The 17,996-nt window shown below is 54.9% G+C and overlaps 2 protein-coding genes across 2 annotated transcripts; both read right to left on the reverse strand.

The window, feature by feature from the left end:
• Nucleotides 1-3,050: 3,050 nt before the first annotated feature.
• On the reverse strand, nucleotides 3,051-4,861 carry LOC145517200 (uncharacterized). The gene is made up of 3 exons (XM_081519468.1): nucleotides 4,676-4,861; nucleotides 3,964-4,276; nucleotides 3,051-3,711 (listed from the first exon to the last, which is right to left on the reverse strand). The coding sequence occupies exons 1-3, from the start codon at nucleotides 4,808-4,810 to the stop codon at nucleotides 3,083-3,085; spliced, it is 1,077 nt and encodes a 358-aa protein (XP_081375594.1). The 5' UTR covers nucleotides 4,811-4,861; the 3' UTR covers nucleotides 3,051-3,082.
• A 5,831-nt stretch (nucleotides 4,862-10,692) lies between these two features.
• Nucleotides 10,693-12,503, reverse strand: LOC145517207 (uncharacterized). Its single transcript, XM_081519474.1, has 3 exons — nucleotides 12,318-12,503; nucleotides 11,606-11,918; nucleotides 10,693-11,353 (listed from the first exon to the last, which is right to left on the reverse strand). The coding sequence occupies exons 1-3, from the start codon at nucleotides 12,450-12,452 to the stop codon at nucleotides 10,725-10,727; spliced, it is 1,077 nt and encodes a 358-aa protein (XP_081375600.1). The 5' UTR covers nucleotides 12,453-12,503; the 3' UTR covers nucleotides 10,693-10,724.
• Nucleotides 12,504-17,996: the final 5,493 nt, after the last annotated feature.

Here is a 17,996-nt window from a genome sequence, read left to right on the forward strand (position 1 = left end):
TCCACCTTGATTAACTTCACACTGTTCTGCCCTCAGGGACACTGTCAAGGGGGAGTGAGGAGCAGCCTGCACTTCCAGCAGTGACCACACGGTGGGGCGAGTGCTGCTCTCCCCTCTGGGAGCCCCAGGCCACAGGCATCCCAGTGAGGAGCCAGCTCTGTGCTCAGCTGAAAGGAGTTAGTCTCTCAGGAGCCTCTGAGCCCTTCCGTTTGGATCACCCAGGGTGGGCATTTACTGTGACAGAAAAAATTGCCCTGAATTCCATGGACGGAAGAGCCTGGCTGTGTAGAGATCGTGAGTTGCCGTGAATCAGACACAACTGAGGACACAAAAATTCAATAGATTAAAACACTTTTTGGGTGTGGGGGGGAGTGAAAGGGGGTGATGTGGGTTTTTTTGTCTTATAAAATAGCCAAGGGAAATCTAGTTTAAACCTAAATTCACATATATGGGATAGGTATAGCTCTCCGTCACCCTATTAAAAAAACTACTAAACTTTTCTGAAAGTTTATTTTGCAGCTTCCTTGAGCACTTCATTGTGAAGCTTTTTTTTTTTTTTTTCTGTGACTTTGGCCTCATTAAAAAGTACGGTTTGCCTTTACTGGATAATTTTGTTCATTGGTTTCTTAGGGAATCTTGGTAATATTTGAGTTTCCTGGGGAGTATGGTCACATGACCTGGCCCTGGCCAATCGGTGCCTTCCACCTCCTTGGCCACTGTGATTGGCTCCGGACTGGGGCAGTGCCCAATCGGGGCCCAGGGCCGGGCCTCACGTTAGAAGCCAGGGGAAGAGGAGCTCTCGTCCTGCTGGGGTAGGGGAAGGGGTGGGGCCGGGGGAGGTCAGGCTCCATAAGTGGGAGGGGCGTGAGGTCCGCCTGCGGCAGTTGGTGACCTTCCTGCTCCCCTCAGGGCAGAGCCGCCGGCGTGAGAATGAGGGCGCTGCTGAGCCCAGGGACTGGGATGGCCTGTTGCTGCTGTGGTCCCAGAGCTCCACCCGAGACCTGAGGGAAGCCGTCTGCCCGTGAGTCCTCTCCCGCTTGTCTGTCAGCTTGTTTGAAACATGCTGGGTTTTCTGCCCAGCTGGCTAAGGGGAGTCCCTGGAAACGCAAGGGTGTGGGTTTTGGCAGACTTCAGGGAAGACATGCCAGATGAGCCTGGGAGACTCCAGCTTAATCTGGATTCAGGAGATATCTCCTCGGGCCAGCTAGTAATTGTAGGATAAGCCTAATGAGTCTTCACAGGATGAAGAGAGTAACGTGCCAAGGTAGCAATCGATGTCCTCATTCGAGAGGTTGAAGCTGGTGCTCAGAGAAGCGGGGAACTTGGCCAGAACAAGCAGGTGTGCACCCAGACAGAACCCCCAGATCCGGCCATTGGAGCTCAGGGAGGCCACTGGTGTGGCTTGTCCCTGTGGCAGGGGCCGAGGCATGCAGCCCACCCTGATTCCTGCGGGGGCCTGACTTGGGAAGTGCCATCTGGTAGCTTTGAGACTCACCAAACCAAATTGCACTGGAGAGAGGAAGGACACCTTCCTTCATCCACCCCCCACCCCCGCCGGATTCCCACATACCCTGACCCCTTTCTCTGGATTTCGGAGCCATTTCCAGAGTCCCGCTCATATGACCTCATTCGAAGTGCACTGTGGACGAGCTGCCATCTGCAGCTGCTACCACAGCAGCCAAGGGCTTTAGCTCCCGAGTACCTCCCTTCCTTTGGAACTTGGGGGCCCTCTACTCCCCACTTGCACACCACACACCTTTGCTGAGGATTGTGGGGACCCTCACTCAGTTTGCAGCACGTTGTAGCCATCCCTGTCCTCTCAATACCTCCCTTGAAACTCAGCTTGTGAGCTCCTTTGGAGCAGCGTGGCCCACCTGCAACACTGCAACGGAAGAGACACAGCTGACAGTGAAACAGCAGCTTAGATCTGACGGCCGGAAAGCTCTGTCAAAAGGGACCTCCCTCTTCACACCGTAGAGGCTCTAGGAGCCGCCAGGGTTTCGGAACCAGTGCTGGGGCCAAAAGGACTCCACAGCTGTTTTCCTTCCTGGGGAGGGTTCTGGCTCGAGTGGGAATGGCTCAAGTCTCCTAAGGTTCTGAAAGCCCACTGTGTGCAGATTCACGGTACACAGAGAGCAGAAGGTGGAGTCCTGTCCTGGAGGTGGTCACAGCTCACGGATGAGCCAGGCAGGCAGGCAGGCAGGGCATGAGAACACCTGAGCTGCCTTCATGAGTGAATGGTGTGGGGGCAGAGGAAGAGAAGCCGGTCTGCTCCCTCGTGTGGTGCCCAGGGCAGGTTGTCCCCAGAGGAATCCCTTACGACAGTGAGGACTATCACGGCTGTTTCCCAAGGGGTTCTGTCAGTGCGTGTCTTCCCCGGAGCGGTCAGGCCGTCTCTAAAATACACTGGCCATGGGCATTGCCTCTCCTTGTAACTTCCCATCTGTTTCTCTTTTTTATGGAACAGTGAATTTCTAGAGGGGTTCTGGGCCACAAGGATGTTGGGTCATTTTCTAGCCTTCTGTCATGAAGAACGCTTTCCTGGGCGTTGGGGTGGTTTGTTGTTCCAGCTCCCTTTCTTGGCTTCTTTTGGGAGCTGGTGCAACAAGAGGAGCTCAGCCTCTGCCTTCTGGCTGAGATGGCACCCTTCAAACAGCAATGCCTGCCTGGAGATAATGATGGCATTTGCCAAAAGGGCTTCGTTTGGCACATGGTATCTTGAAAGGACGTACAACGTCCTTTCGGCTATCAAAGGCTAGTTCAAAGGACATAAACATGAGAACTCTCCAGTGGAGTCTTACAGTAGGTGGAGCGTCCGAAAAAAACTCCTTCAGTCATTTCACTGAGAGTCATTGATTGGGGACACCAAGAATATAGGAAGGAATGCAGAAGGAAAAGATGAAATTGTGTTCAGGATCGGGCGGAGGGATGAACAGGGCGTGCTTGCCTTGAATCCAGGCTTTGTTGGGGGGTGGGGCATAAAGATGGAACGGGTCTGAAACTACAAAGTGGTGATGGTAACACAGTATCACCAGAGTTACACAACAGTGTTCCCAAATTGCAACAATGATGAAAAAGTTTACTAATCCCAACTTAACCAACAAAAATACAGGAAACCACGCAAAAAAGAAAACATCACCAGAAAGGTGGAAACAAACCAAATGCAAAGCAGTTCGGGGGAAAGGAACTCCATGTCCCCTGGGGGCAGACCGAGTTGACGGCGTCCACGGTGAGCAGACAGGGATGGAGGCTGCAGAGCCGACCGCTCCCCTGGACGTGGTGTTTCCGGCAAGGGCTCTGGGTCTCTGTCCAGAGCGGGGGCTCGTTCTCCCTGCAGGGGTGGGTGAGTCATCGTGGGCGTCTGGGTGTTGCGCGGGAGCCAGGGCAGGCTCTCCCTGCCGAGGCGGTGACTCCTCCTCTGCCTCGGGTTCTCCTGCCAAAGGCCGAGCAGGTAGAGGTGCACGTGGAGGTGGAGGTTCTGGCTGAGGGGGTGGGACATCAGTGCCTGGGGCTGGGGGTCCTGCAGGCACGGAGATCCGATCTGCCCGGTGTGCTGGCCAGTACCCAGCTGGCCTGGTGTCTCTGCGAGGGCAAGTCTCGGTTCTCCATCTGCCCTCGGTGGATCCCTGGGTCCTGCACCTGGAGCCACCACCTCTGTAGGGACAGGTCTGGGAAGTGGAGCCTGGTTCCAGTTGGAGGCCAGTGCTAGAGCTGTGGGAGAAGCATCGTTTGCCCGCAGGCCAGCCTTGGCATGTGCGTATCCCGGGACAGAAAGCTTCCAAGAGATTCCCAAAGAATACCCAGGGTCGGATGTCTTTTGGGACTGAAGTGTGCAAGATGGGGGGCGGGGGGTGTGAGGCCAGCGCTTGCTGCAGGCCCAGCAGCAGCTTTCGGGGACTCGTCCCTGTGTAGCTCAGCACCCCCTCCGCACACACTCCCGTACACCAGCCCCAGCGTCCTCACCTCTGTGCTCTGGCGTGCTGGGCTCCAGGTCCTCCTGCTGCCTCAGAGGCCGGGGTTCTCGGGACTCTGGGTCAGAGCCGGGTGTGCTGAGCTCCGTGGCAGCCTCAGACTGGGCCGCCGGGTGTATCCTGGGCGGTGTCTCGGCAGCAGGCCTTCCCCGCCTCCGCTTCGCCCCCGGTGGGGCTGATGCCTCCGTGGGCACGCTCACCTGGAGCCTGCACTGGGCCTCACGGGCGGGGGGGTGGTGCTCCGACCCCTCCCTCCGGGAGCTGGATGGGGTGTCCCCGTCCTCGGCCTCATCACGTGGGAAGCTCTGCAACGACAGTGACCGTCAGCCAGCCATGCTGGGAGTTTTCCGAGCTGGGCCTGGCCAGTGGAGCCGCTGCTTCGGCCTGCTCGAACTTCTCTGCCCAGAAGGGTCAGAGACGTGTGTCTGCTCAGATCCCCACCCGGGAGGAAAGAGACCCACCTGAGGGTGTGAGGTCAGCCTGGGCGGCCGGCCCTGCCCGCACTCTCCCCATCCCGCCCAGCATGCTCTCCCCTGGGGTGTGGACACAACTTGTCCGCAGGCTTCTGACCCCACATCCACCTGGGCTTCCTTGAGGGAGACACACCCCGAGAAACCCGCATCCACACACACAGGCAAAGGACCCGGTGTTTCCGGGTGGCATGGGAGAGGTGGCCTGGCCCGGCCTGGGGCTCCCCGTGTTACCTTTCTGTTTCTCCGGGCAAAGGGCCAGAGGCGTCTCGGGGGTGCCCTGAGCCAACGTCGACAGGGTGCCCACGCACACTGCCTGTGAGCTCTCCTGAGGCCCCGGCCTCTGGGCAGGGGCAAACAGCAGAACATCTCGGCAGCAAGTGATCTGGCTGGGGGCTCCTCTCCGCTCTCGAGGCCTGGATACCCGGGTTGCGGGTTCTGTTGGGTTCTGTTGCCGGCAGGTGACATCATTTCCTGGGGTTCGTGCTGAGGTCCCTTCCCCAAAACTTCCCAAGGGAATCTCTGGGTTTCTGACTGCTCGACCACCACCCTTAAGCCATGTGCAGGCACAGTGACACCCACCCAGCCCAGCCGACAGCCCTGGGGAGGCCTGGGTGCAGCCAGGGCCTGAGCTCCGAGGGCCCCGCTGCTCTCAGACCAGGCTCTTTCTTCTCATAAGTGGTGTGGCCCTGAACAAGCATATGCCCCTCAGGGTTTCCCCAGTCTCTCCATCTGCAGAGTGGCGGTCATTCTCCCATCTGCTTCCTAGGTCTGTCGGCCTACGAGCAGCTCCATGCCTTTCCACCTGGGGCCGATATCACGTGGAGCGTGTGCGCTGAGACTTCAGAAAGAAAGATTCCTTCCTGGGCTGACACAGCACAGAATGGGGCAGAACGAGGCCTGGATGTGCCGTGGTACCCAGGAAAAGGCACTCCCCCTCCTGACTGTTTTGAGACCCCGCATCCAAGTTGGAGGACCGAAAGGAAGACTCGAAGGTCTCCCTCTCTTATAGAAAAGAGTGGCCAACTTTCTGGTCCTCTGTTTCCATTGAGATTCTGTTCAAGTGTCCCAGCTCGGCTTCTGTGGGTGGCTGAGCTTCTAATGGCTCCCTGCGTTCTTGTCTTTTCCTCTCCAAACCTTCCGTCCTTTTCCCCCTTCTGGGGTGGATGGGCGCTGTCATTGCTTCTACCTTCGAGACAGATTGATGAAAAGTCTGGACCATCGACTCCTTTCCTCTCTTTGGTTCCGTGTCTCTCTCTGGCTGTGTCCCTCTCTTTTCCTTTCTCAATTCAGTCTGTGTCTTCCTCTTTCTCTCTCGTGTGTGGACGGATGGATGCTAGGAATGCACATGTATATGATTAGATGAGGGTTATGTTTTAGGGATAGGTTAGAGGGAGAGAAAGGCTTTAGGTCGGAGTTGGTCATGGGGGAAGGGTCAAGGGTGGTGGTGGTGTTTCTTGGAATCTGAGTGCTGTGCATTCTTCGTCTCTTTCCATATGAACCCCTTCTCAGATACACCACTTGCAAGGAGTCTCTCGTGTTCCGTTTCCTCTCTTTTGCATTTGTGAATGCTTGCTTAGCTTCTCTGTTGTGAAGAGGTTCCATTGGATGGAAACCCATTGGTGTACTTCGTGTACCTCTTTCCCTTACTTGAAGAGACCCATTTCTACCTCCGCCCAGCAAATGGCAAGGAGACTCTGATGTTAAGGAGCCTTTGACCTACGCTTCTTTCTAGCTATCTCATGACATCAGCCTTTAGGGTGAGGTTTTCCCCGATATTGAGGTGGTCTGAGATCAAAACCAATAGCGTTCTTCAGATGTAGCTGTCTGGTTTTCCCATGGACATGTATTGAAGAGGCTTTCTTGTTCCCATTTGGATATTCTCCCCTTCTGTGTCAGAGATGAGTTGAGCATGGATGCTGGGGTCTGTGTCTGGACCCTCAACTTTATTCCATCGATCTGGATCTGTGTGTGTTGTTGTATTCCCAATAGCATACTGTCCGGCTCCTGCTGCTGCTGCTGCGGCTAAGTCACTTCAGTCGTGTCTGACTCTGCGCGACCCCATGGCCTGCAGCCTACCAGGCTCCTCCGTCCAGGGCATTTTCCAGGCAAGAGTACTGGAGTGGGTCGCCATTGCCTTCTCCGATACTCTCCTGAGGATCCTAGTTTGGTCGTCTAATTTCCTTTCACACAACCTTGGATGTCCGTATCGGGGCTTTTTCGTCGGATTGTATTGACAATTTAGGCTCTTTTCTGTTTCCGTACCCCTTTTGCAATTCTTGGTTGGGTGCGAAAATGCATTGGCATTTTGGGAGGAATAGCATCGAAGCTGTGGATTGCCTTGTGGGGCTGGGATATCATTTTCCAAATAGGAATTCTTTCAAGCCCTGAGCACAGCTTCTCTTTCCAGGGATTGGTGTGGGCTTGATCTTCCTTCTTCCATCTCTCGCCGTTTTGTGAGAACAGGTCCTTCCTTCCCTTCTGGGTTAGATGGACCCGTGGGGATCACTTCAGTGAATGGCATTGTCAGTGGGGGTGATAATTCCCTTCTCATTGGAAGACTTTGCTGTGAGTATTAGAAATGCAAGTGATTTCTCTTCCCCTTCCTCCCTGTCCATCTCTCAGAGCCACCGGGAAACAGAGGCCTCACCCAGGGTCACACAGGCCTGAGGAGGTACAACTAGACTGTTGATTCTTCAGGCCCTCAGTGCTGGACATCATCCGGGATACTCTGTGTGTGTCTTCCTCAGTCTGGTGTCCCTTCAGACCTTTCCCTAGTTTTCACAGGCTTGTTGTGTTGGTGTTCTTTGTCTGTTTGGAGACACATCCTTGATAAGCTTTGTGTTTCCACTCATTCGTCTCGCGATGTGTGACCTGTCTTTTGCTTTTGTACTGAGGTCTTTCCCACAGTAGATATCTTTGATTTTGCAAAGTCCACTGTATTCTCCTGGTTTTTTTTGTGGACTGCCTTTTAGTTTTGTGTGTGAAGACTCAAAGCACGTGTCCGGTTTCGGCTCATTGTTCCTCTAGATTTGTGACAAGTTTTCATGGAATGTTTGTCTAGGGATAACTGGAAGTGAACTCGGTGTAAGGTGTCAAGTCTCCATCTTCATTCATGTCATCCCCTGCAGTTTCCAATACCCTGTTCCTGAGTGGTATTGGAGACCTTGAGGGAAGTTTGCTTGCATTGGAGTTTGCGTTTCCACCTTGATTAACTTCACACTGTTCTGCCCTCAGGGACACTGTCAAGGGGGAGTGAGGAGCAGCCTGCACTTCCAGCAGTGACCACACGGTGGGGCGAGTGCTGCTCTCCCCTCTGGGAGCCCCAGGCCACAGGCATCCCAGTGAGGAGCCAGCTCTGTGCTCAGCTGAAAGGAGTTAGTCTCTCAGGAGCCTCTGAGCCCTTCCGTTTGGATCACCCAGGGTGGGCATTTACTGTGACAGAAAAAATTGCCCTGAATTCCATGGACGGAAGAGCCTGGCTGTGTAGAGATCGTGAGTTGCCGTGAATCAGACACAACTGAGGACACAAAAATTCAATAGATTAAAACACTTTTTGGGTGTGGGGGGGAGTGAAAGGGGGTGATGTGGGTTTTTTTGTCTTATAAAATAGCCAAGGGAAATCTAGTTTAAACCTAAATTCACATATATGGGATAGGTATAGCTCTCCGTCACCCTATTAAAAAAACTACTAAACTTTTCTGAAAGTTTATTTTGCAGCTTCCTTGAGCACTTCATTGTGAAGCTTTTTTTTTTTTTTTTCTGTGACTTTGGCCTCATTAAAAAGTACGGTTTGCCTTTACTGGATAATTTTGTTCATTGGTTTCTTAGGGAATCTTGGTAATATTTGAGTTTCCTGGGGAGTATGGTCACATGACCTGGCCCTGGCCAATCGGTGCCTTCCACCTCCTTGGCCACTGTGATTGGCTCCGGACTGGGGCAGTGCCCAATCGGGGCCCAGGGCCGGGCCTCACGTTAGAAGCCAGGGGAAGAGGAGCTCTCGTCCTGCTGGGGTAGGGGAAGGGGTGGGGCCGGGGGAGGTCAGGCTCCATAAGTGGGAGGGGCGTGAGGTCCGCCTGCGGCAGTTGGTGACCTTCCTGCTCCCCTCAGGGCAGAGCCGCCGGCGTGAGAATGAGGGCGCTGCTGAGCCCAGGGACTGGGATGGCCTGTTGCTGCTGTGGTCCCAGAGCTCCACCCGAGACCTGAGGGAAGCCGTCTGCCCGTGAGTCCTCTCCCGCTTGTCTGTCAGCTTGTTTGAAACATGCTGGGTTTTCTGCCCAGCTGGCTAAGGGGAGTCCCTGGAAACGCAAGGGTGTGGGTTTTGGCAGACTTCAGGGAAGACATGCCAGATGAGCCTGGGAGACTCCAGCTTAATCTGGATTCAGGAGATATCTCCTCGGGCCAGCTAGTAATTGTAGGATAAGCCTAATGAGTCTTCACAGGATGAAGAGAGTAACGTGCCAAGGTAGCAATCGATGTCCTCATTCGAGAGGTTGAAGCTGGTGCTCAGAGAAGCGGGGAACTTGGCCAGAACAAGCAGGTGTGCACCCAGACAGAACCCCCAGATCCGGCCATTGGAGCTCAGGGAGGCCACTGGTGTGGCTTGTCCCTGTGGCAGGGGCCGAGGCATGCAGCCCACCCTGATTCCTGCGGGGGCCTGACTTGGGAAGTGCCATCTGGTAGCTTTGAGACTCACCAAACCAAATTGCACTGGAGAGAGGAAGGACACCTTCCTTCATCCACCCCCCACCCCCGCCGGATTCCCACATACCCTGACCCCTTTCTCTGGATTTCGGAGCCATTTCCAGAGTCCCGCTCATATGACCTCATTCGAAGTGCACTGTGGACGAGCTGCCATCTGCAGCTGCTACCACAGCAGCCAAGGGCTTTAGCTCCCGAGTACCTCCCTTCCTTTGGAACTTGGGGGCCCTCTACTCCCCACTTGCACACCACACACCTTTGCTGAGGATTGTGGGGACCCTCACTCAGTTTGCAGCACGTTGTAGCCATCCCTGTCCTCTCAATACCTCCCTTGAAACTCAGCTTGTGAGCTCCTTTGGAGCAGCGTGGCCCACCTGCAACACTGCAACGGAAGAGACACAGCTGACAGTGAAACAGCAGCTTAGATCTGACGGCCGGAAAGCTCTGTCAAAAGGGACCTCCCTCTTCACACCGTAGAGGCTCTAGGAGCCGCCAGGGTTTCGGAACCAGTGCTGGGGCCAAAAGGACTCCACAGCTGTTTTCCTTCCTGGGGAGGGTTCTGGCTCGAGTGGGAATGGCTCAAGTCTCCTAAGGTTCTGAAAGCCCACTGTGTGCAGATTCACGGTACACAGAGAGCAGAAGGTGGAGTCCTGTCCTGGAGGTGGTCACAGCTCACGGATGAGCCAGGCAGGCAGGCAGGCAGGGCATGAGAACACCTGAGCTGCCTTCATGAGTGAATGGTGTGGGGGCAGAGGAAGAGAAGCCGGTCTGCTCCCTCGTGTGGTGCCCAGGGCAGGTTGTCCCCAGAGGAATCCCTTACGGCAGTGAGGACTATCACGGCTGTTTCCCAAGGGGTTCTGTCAGTGCGTGTCTTCCCCGGAGCGGTCAGGCCATCTCTAAAATACACTGGCCATGGGCATTGCCTCTCCTTGGAACTTCCCATCTGTTTCTCTTTTTTATGGAACAGTGAATTTCTAGAGGGGTTCTGGGCCACAAGGATGTTGGGTCATTTTCTAGCCTTCTGTCATGAAGAACGCTTTCCTGGGCGTTGGGGTGGTTTGTTGTTCCAGCTCCCTTTCTTGGCTTCTTTTGGGAGCTGGTGCAACAAGAGGAGCTCAGCCTCTGCCTTCTGGCTGAGATGGCACCCTTCAAACAGCAATGCCTGCCTGGAGATAATGATGGCATTTGCCAAAAGGGCTTCGTTTGGCACATGGTATCTTGAAAGGACGTACAACGAACTTTCGGCTATCAAAGGCTAGTTCAAAGGACATAAACATGAGAACTCTCCAGTGGAGTCTTACAGTAGGTGGAGCGTCCGAAAAAAACTCCTTCAGTCATTTCACTGAGAGTCATTGATTGGGGACACCAAGAATATAGGAAGGAATGCAGAAGGAAAAGATGAAATTGTGTTCAGGATCGGGCGGAGGGATGAACAGGGCGTGCTTGCCTTGAATCCAGGCTTTGTTGGGGGGTGGGGCATAAAGATGGAACGGGTCTGAAACTACAAAGTGGTGATGGTAACACAGTATCACCAGAGTTACACAACAGTGTTCCCAAATTGCAACAATGATGAAAAAGTTTACTAATCCCAACTTAACCAACAAAAATACAGGAAACCACGCAAAAAAGAAAACATCACCAGAAAGGTGGAAACAAACCAAATGCAAAGCAGTTCGGGGGAAAGGAACTCCATGTCCCCTGGGGGCAGACCGAGTTGACGGCGTCCACGGTGAGCAGACAGGGATGGAGGCTGCAGAGCCGACCGCTCCCCTGGACGTGGTGTTTCCGGCAAGGGCTCTGGGTCTCTGTCCAGAGCGGGGGCTCGTTCTCCCTGCAGGGGTGGGTGAGTCATCGTGGGCGTCTGGGTGTTGCGCGGGAGCCAGGGCAGGCTCTCCCTGCCGAGGCGGTGACTCCTCCTCTGCCTCGGGTTCTCCTGCCAAAGGCCGAGCAGGTAGAGGTGCACGTGGAGGTGGAGGTTCTGGCTGAGGGGGTGGGACATCAGTGCCTGGGGCTGGGGGTCCTGCAGGCACGGAGATCCGATCTGCCCGGTGTGCTGGCCAGTACCCAGCTGGCCTGGTGTCTCTGCGAGGGCAAGTCTCGGTTCTCCATCTGCCCTCGGTGGATCCCTGGGTCCTGCACCTGGAGCCACCACCTCTGTAGGGACAGGTCTGGGAAGTGGAGCCTGGTTCCAGTTGGAGGCCAGTGCTAGAGCTGTGGGAGAAGCATCGTTTGCCCGCAGGCCAGCCTTGGCATGTGCGTATCCCGGGACAGAAAGCTTCCAAGAGATTCCCAAAGAATACCCAGGGTCGGATGTCTTTTGGGACTGAAGTGTGCAAGATGGGGGGCGGGGGGTGTGAGGCCAGCGCTTGCTGCAGGCCCAGCAGCAGCTTTCGGGGACTCGTCCCTGTGTAGCTCAGCACCCCCTCCGCACACACTCCCGTACACCAGCCCCAGCGTCCTCACCTCTGTGCTCTGGCGTGCTGGGCTCCAGGTCCTCCTGCTGCCTCAGAGGCCGGGGTTCTCGGGACTCTGGGTCAGAGCCGGGTGTGCTGAGCTCCGTGGCAGCCTCAGACTGGGCCGCCGGGTGTATCCTGGGCGGTGTCTCGGCAGCAGGCCTTCCCCGCCTCCGCTTCGCCCCCGGTGGGGCTGATGCCTCCGTGGGCACGCTCACCTGGAGCCTGCACTGGGCCTCACGGGCGGGGGGGTGGTGCTCCGACCCCTCCCTCCGGGAGCTGGATGGGGTGTCCCCGTCCTCGGCCTCATCACGTGGGAAGCTCTGCAACGACAGTGACCGTCAGCCAGCCATGCTGGGAGTTTTCCGAGCTGGGCCTGGCCAGTGGAGCCGCTGCTTCGGCCTGCTCGAACTTCTCTGCCCAGAAGGGTCAGAGACGTGTGTCTGCTCAGATCCCCACCCGGGAGGAAAGAGACCCACCTGAGGGTGTGAGGTCAGCCTGGGCGGCCGGCCCTGCCCGCACTCTCCCCATCCCGCCCAGCATGCTCTCCCCTGGGGTGTGGACACAACTTGTCCGCAGGCTTCTGACCCCACATCCACCTGGGCTTCCTTGAGGGAGACACACCCCGAGAAACCCGCATCCACACACACAGGCAAAGGACCCGGTGTTTCCGGGTGGCATGGGAGAGGTGGCCTGGCCCGGCCTGGGGCTCCCCGTGTTACCTTTCTGTTTCTCCGGGCAAAGGGCCAGAGGCGTCTCGGGGGTGCCCTGAGCCAACGTCGACAGGGTGCCCACGCACACTGCCTGTGAGCTCTCCTGAGGCCCCGGCCTCTGGGCAGGGGCAAACAGCAGAACATCTCGGCAGCAAGTGATCTGGCTGGGGGCTCCTCTCCGCTCTCGAGGCCTGGATACCCGGGTTGCGGGTTCTGTTGGGTTCTGTTGCCGGCAGGTGACATCATTTCCTGGGGTTCGTGCTGAGGTCCCTTCCCCAAAACTTCCCAAGGGAATCTCTGGGTTTCTGACTGCTCGACCACCACCCTTAAGCCATGTGCAGGCACAGTGACACCCACCCAGCCCAGCCGACAGCCCTGGGGAGGCCTGGGTGCAGCCAGGGCCTGAGCTCCGAGGGCCCCGCTGCTCTCAGACCAGGCTCCTTCTTCTCATAAGTGGTGTGGCCCTGGACAAGCATATGCCCCTCAGGGTTTCCCCAGTCTCTCCATCTGCAGAGTGGCGGTCATTCTCCCATCTGCTTCCTAGGTCTGTCGGCCTACGAGCAGCTCCATGCCTTTCCACCTGGGGCCGATATCACGTGGAGCGTGTGCGCTGAGACTTCAGAAAGAAAGATTCCTTCCTGGGCTGACACAGCACAGAATGGGGCAGAACGAGGCCTGGATGTGCCGTGGTACCCAGGAAAAGGCACTCCCCCTCCTGACTGTTTTGAGACCCCGCATCCAAGTTGGAGGACCGAAAGGAAGACTCGAAGGTCTCCCTCTCTTATAGAAAAGAGTGGCCAACTTTCTGGTCCTCTGTTTCCATTGAGATTCTGTTCAAGTGTCCCAGCTCGGCTTCTGCGGGTGGCTGAGCTTCTAATGGCTCCCTGCGTTCTTGTCTTTTCCTCTCCAAACCTTCCGTCCTTTTCCCCCTTCTGGGGTGGATGGGCGCTGTCATTGCTTCTACCTTCGAGACAGATTGATGAAAAGTCTGGACCATCGACTCCTTTCCTCTCTTTGGTTCCGTGTCTCTCTCTGGCTGTGTCCCTCTCTTTTCCTTTCTCAATTCAGTCTGTGTCTTCCTCTTTCTCTCTCGTGTGTGGACGGATGGATGCTAGGAATGCACATGTATATGATTAGATGAGGGTTATGTTTTAGGGATAGGTTAGAGGGAGAGAAAGGCTTTAGGTCGGAGTTGGTCATGGGGGAAGGGTCAAGGGTGGTGGTGGTGTTTCTTGGAATCTGAGTGCTGTGCATTCTTCGTCTCTTTCCATATGAACCCCTTCTCAGATACACCACTTGCAAGGAGTCTCTCGTGTTCCGTTTCCTCTCTTTTGCATTTGTGAATGCTTGCTTAGCTTCTCTGTTGTGAAGAGGTTCCATTGGATGGAAACCCATTGGTGTACTTCGTGTACCTCTTTCCCTTACTTGAAGAGACCCATTTCTACCTCCGCCCAGCAAATGGCAAGGAGACTCTGATGTTAAGGAGCCTTTGACCTACGCTTCTTTCTAGCTATCTCATGACATCAGCCTTTAGGGTGAGGTTTTCCCCGATATTGAGGTGGTCTGAGATCAAAACCAATAGCGTTCTTCAGATGTAGCTGTCTGGTTTTCCCATGGACATGTATTGAAGAGGCTTTCTTGTTCCCATTTGGATATTCTCCCCTTCTGTGTCAGAGATGAGTTGAGCATGGATGCTGGGGTCTGTGTCTGGACCCTCAACTTTATTCCATCGATCTGGATCTGTGTGTGTTGTTGTATTCCCAATAGCATACTGTCCGGCTCCTGCTGCTGCTGCTGCGGCTAAGTCACTTCAGTCGTGTCTGACTCTGCGCGACCCCATGGCCTGCAGCCTACCAGGCTCCTCCGTCCAGGGCATTTTCCAGGCAAGAGTACTGGAGTGGGTCGCCATTGCCTTCTCCGATACTCTCCTGAGGATCCTAGTTTGGTCGTCTAATTTCCTTTCACACAACCTTGGATGTCCGTATCGGGGCTTTTTCGTCGGATTGTATTGACAATTTAGGCTCTTTTCTGTTTCCGTACCCCTTTTGCAATTCTTGGTTGGGTGCGAAAATGCATTGGCATTTTGGGAGGAATAGCATCGAAGCTGTGGATTGCCTTGTGGGGCTGGGATATCATTTTCCAAATAGGAATTCTTTCAAGCCCTGAGCACAGCTTCTCTTTCCAGGGATTGGTGTGGGCTTGATCTTCCTTCTTCCATCTCTCGCCGTTTTGTGAGAACAGGTCCTTCCTTCCCTTCTGGGTTAGATGGACCCGTGGGGATCACTTCAGTGAATGGCATTGTCAGTGGGGGTGATAATTCCCTTCTCATTGGAAGACTTTGCTGTGAGTATTAGAAATGCAAGTGATTTCTCTTCCCCTTCCTCCCTGTCCATCTCTCAGAGCCACCGGGAAACAGAGGCCTCACCCAGGGTCACACAGGCCTGAGGAGGTACAACTAGACTGTTGATTCTTCAGGCCCTCAGTGCTGGACATCATCCGGGATACTCTGTGTGTGTCTTCCTCAGTCTGGTGTCCCTTCAGACCTTTCCCTAGTTTTCACAGGCTTGTTGTGTTGGTGTTCTTTGTCTGTTTGGAGACACATCCTTGATAAGCTTTGTGTTTCCACTCATTCGTCTCGCGATGTGTGACCTGTCTTTTGCTTTTGTACTGAGGTCTTTCCCACAGTAGATATCTTTGATTTTGCAAAGTCCACTGTATTCTCCTGGTTTTTTTTGTGGACTGCCTTTTAGTTTTGTGTGTGAAGACTCAAAGCACGTGTCCGGTTTCGGCTCATTGTTCCTCTAGATTTGTGACAAGTTTTCATGGAATGTTTGTCTAGGGATAACTGGAAGTGAACTCGGTGTAAGGTGTCAAGTCTCCATCTTCATTCATGTCATCCCCTGCAGTTTCCAATACCCTGTTCCTGAGTGGTATTGGAGACCTTGAGGGAAGTTTGCTTGCATTGGAGTTTGCGTTTCCACCTTGATTAACTTCACACTGTTCTGCCCTCAGGGACACTGTCAAGGGGGAGTGAGGAGCAGCCTGCACTTCCAGCAGTGACCACACGGTGGGGCGAGTGCTGCTCTCCCCTCTGGGAGCCCCAGGCCACAGGCATCCCAGTGAGGAGCCAGCTCTGTGCTCAGCTGAAAGGAGTTAGTCTCTCAGGAGCCTCTGAGCCCTTCCGTTTGGATCACCCAGGGTGGGCATTTACTGTGACAGAAAAAATTGCCCTGAATTCCATGGACGGAAGAGCCTGGCTGTGTAGAGATCGTGAGTTGCCGTGAATCAGACACAACTGAGGACACAAAAATTCAATAGATTAAAACACTTTTTGGGTGTGGGGGGGAGTGAAAGGGGGTGATGTGGGTTTTTTTGTCTTATAAAATAGCCAAGGGAAATCTAGTTTAAACCTAAATTCACATATATGGGATAGGTATAGCTCTCCGTCACCCTATTAAAAAAACTACTAAACTTTTTTGAAAGTTTATTTTGTAGCTTCCTTGAGCACTTCATTGTGAAGCTTTTTTTTTTTTTTTTCTGTGACTTTGGCCTCATTAAAAAGTACGGTTTGCCTTTACTGGATAATTTTGTTCATTGGTTTCTTAGGGAATCTTGGTAATATTTGAGTTTCCTGGGGAGTATGGTCACATGACCTGGCCCTGGCCAATCGGTGCCTTCCACCTCCTTGGCCACTGTGATTGGCTCCGGACTGGGGCAGTGCCCAATCGGGGCCCAGGGCCGGGCCTCACGTTAGAAGCCAGGGGAAGAGGAGCTCTCGTCCTGCTGGGGTAGGGGAAGGGGTGGGGCCGGGGGAGGTCAGGCTCCATAAGTGGGAGGGGCGTGAGGTCCGCCTGCGGCAGTTGGTGACCTTCCTGCTCCCCTCAGGGCAGAGCCGCCGGCGTGAGAATGAGGGCGCTGCTGAGCCCAGGGACTGGGATGGCCTGTTGCTGCTGTGGTCCCAGAGCTCCACCCGAGACCTGAGGGAAGCCGTCTGCCCGTGAGTCCTCTCCCGCTTGTCTGTCAGCTTGTTTGAAACATGCTGGGTTTTCTGCCCAGCTGGCTAAGGGGAGTCCCTGGAAACGCAAGGGTGTGGGTTTTGGCAGACTTCAGGGAAGACATGCCAGATGAGCCTGGGAGACTCCAGCTTAATCTGGATTCAGGAGATATCTCCTCGGGCCAGCTAGTAATTGTAGGATAAGCCTAATGAGTCTTCACAGGATGAAGAGAGTAACGTGCCAAGGTAGCAATCGATGTCCTCATTCGAGAGGTTGAAGCTGGTGCTCAGAGAAGCGGGGAACTTGGCCAGAACAAGCAGGTGTGCACCCAGACAGAACCCCCAGATCCGGCCATTGGAGCTCAGGGAGGCCACTGGTGTGGCTTGTCCCTGTGGCAGGGGCCGAGGCATGCAGCCCACCCTGATTCCTGCGGGGGCCTGACTTGGGAAGTGCCATCTGGTAGCTTTGAGACTCACCAAACCAAATTGCACTGGAGAGAGGAAGGACACCTTCCTTCATCCACCCCCCACCCCCGCCGGATTCCCACATACCCTGACCCCTTTCTCTGGATTTCGGAGCCATTTCCAGAGTCCCGCTCATATGACCTCATTCGAAGTGCACTGTGGACGAGCTGCCATCTGCAGCTGCTACCACAGCAGCCAAGGGCTTTAGCTCCCGAGTACCTCCCTTCCTTTGGAACTTGGGGGCCCTCTACTCCCCACTTGCACACCACACACCTTTGCTGAGGATTGTGGGGACCCTCACTCAGTTTGCAGCACGTTGTAGCCATCCCTGTCCTCTCAATACCTCCCTTGAAACTCAGCTTGTGAGCTCCTTTGGAGCAGCGTGGCCCACCTGCAACACTGCAACGGAAGAGACACAGCTGACAGTGAAACAGCAGCTTAGATCTGACGGCCGGAAAGCTCTGTCAAAAGGGACCTCCCTCTTCACACCGTAGAGGCTCTAGGAGCCGCCAGGGTTTCGGAACCAGTGCTGGGGCCAAAAGGACTCCACAGCTGTTTTCCTTCCTGGGGAGGGTTCTGGCTCGAGTGGGAATGGCTCAAGTCTCCTAAGGTTCTGAAAGCCCACTGTGTGCAGATTCACGGTACACAGAGAGCAGAAGGTGGAGTCCTGTCCTGGAGGTGGTCACAGCTCACGGATGAGCCAGGCAGGCAGGCAGGCAGGGCATGAGAACACCTGAGCTGCCTTCATGAGTGAATGGTGTGGGGGCAGAGGAAGAGAAGCCGGTCTGCTCCCTCGTGTGGTGCCCAGGGCAGGTTGTCCCCAGAGGAATCCCTTACGACAGTGAGGACTATCACGGCTGTTTCCCAAGGGGTTCTGTCAGTGCGTGTCTTCCCCGGAGCGGTCAGGCCGTCTCTAAAATACACTGGCCATGGGCATTGCCTCTCCTTGGAACTTCCCATCTGTTTCTCTTTTTTATGGAACAGTGAATTTCTAGAGGGGTTCTGGGCCACAAGGATGTTGGGTCATTTTCTAGCCTTCTGTCATGAAGAACGCTTTCCTGGGCGTTGGGGTGGTTTGTTGTTCCAGCTCCCTTTCTTGGCTTCTTTTGGGAGCTGGTGCAACAAGAGGAGCTCAGCCTCTGCCTTCTGGCTGAGATGGCACCCTTCAAACAGCAATGCCTGCCTGGAGATAATGATGGCATTTGCCAAAAGGGCTTCGTTTGGCACAT

Source organism: Giraffa tippelskirchi, chromosome 8, assembly GCF_054371585.1.
Source record: "Giraffa tippelskirchi isolate mGirTip1 chromosome 8, T2T-mGirTip1v1.2.pri, whole genome shotgun sequence".
In the NCBI taxonomy this organism is placed as follows: domain Eukaryota; kingdom Metazoa; phylum Chordata; class Mammalia; order Artiodactyla; family Giraffidae; genus Giraffa; species Giraffa tippelskirchi.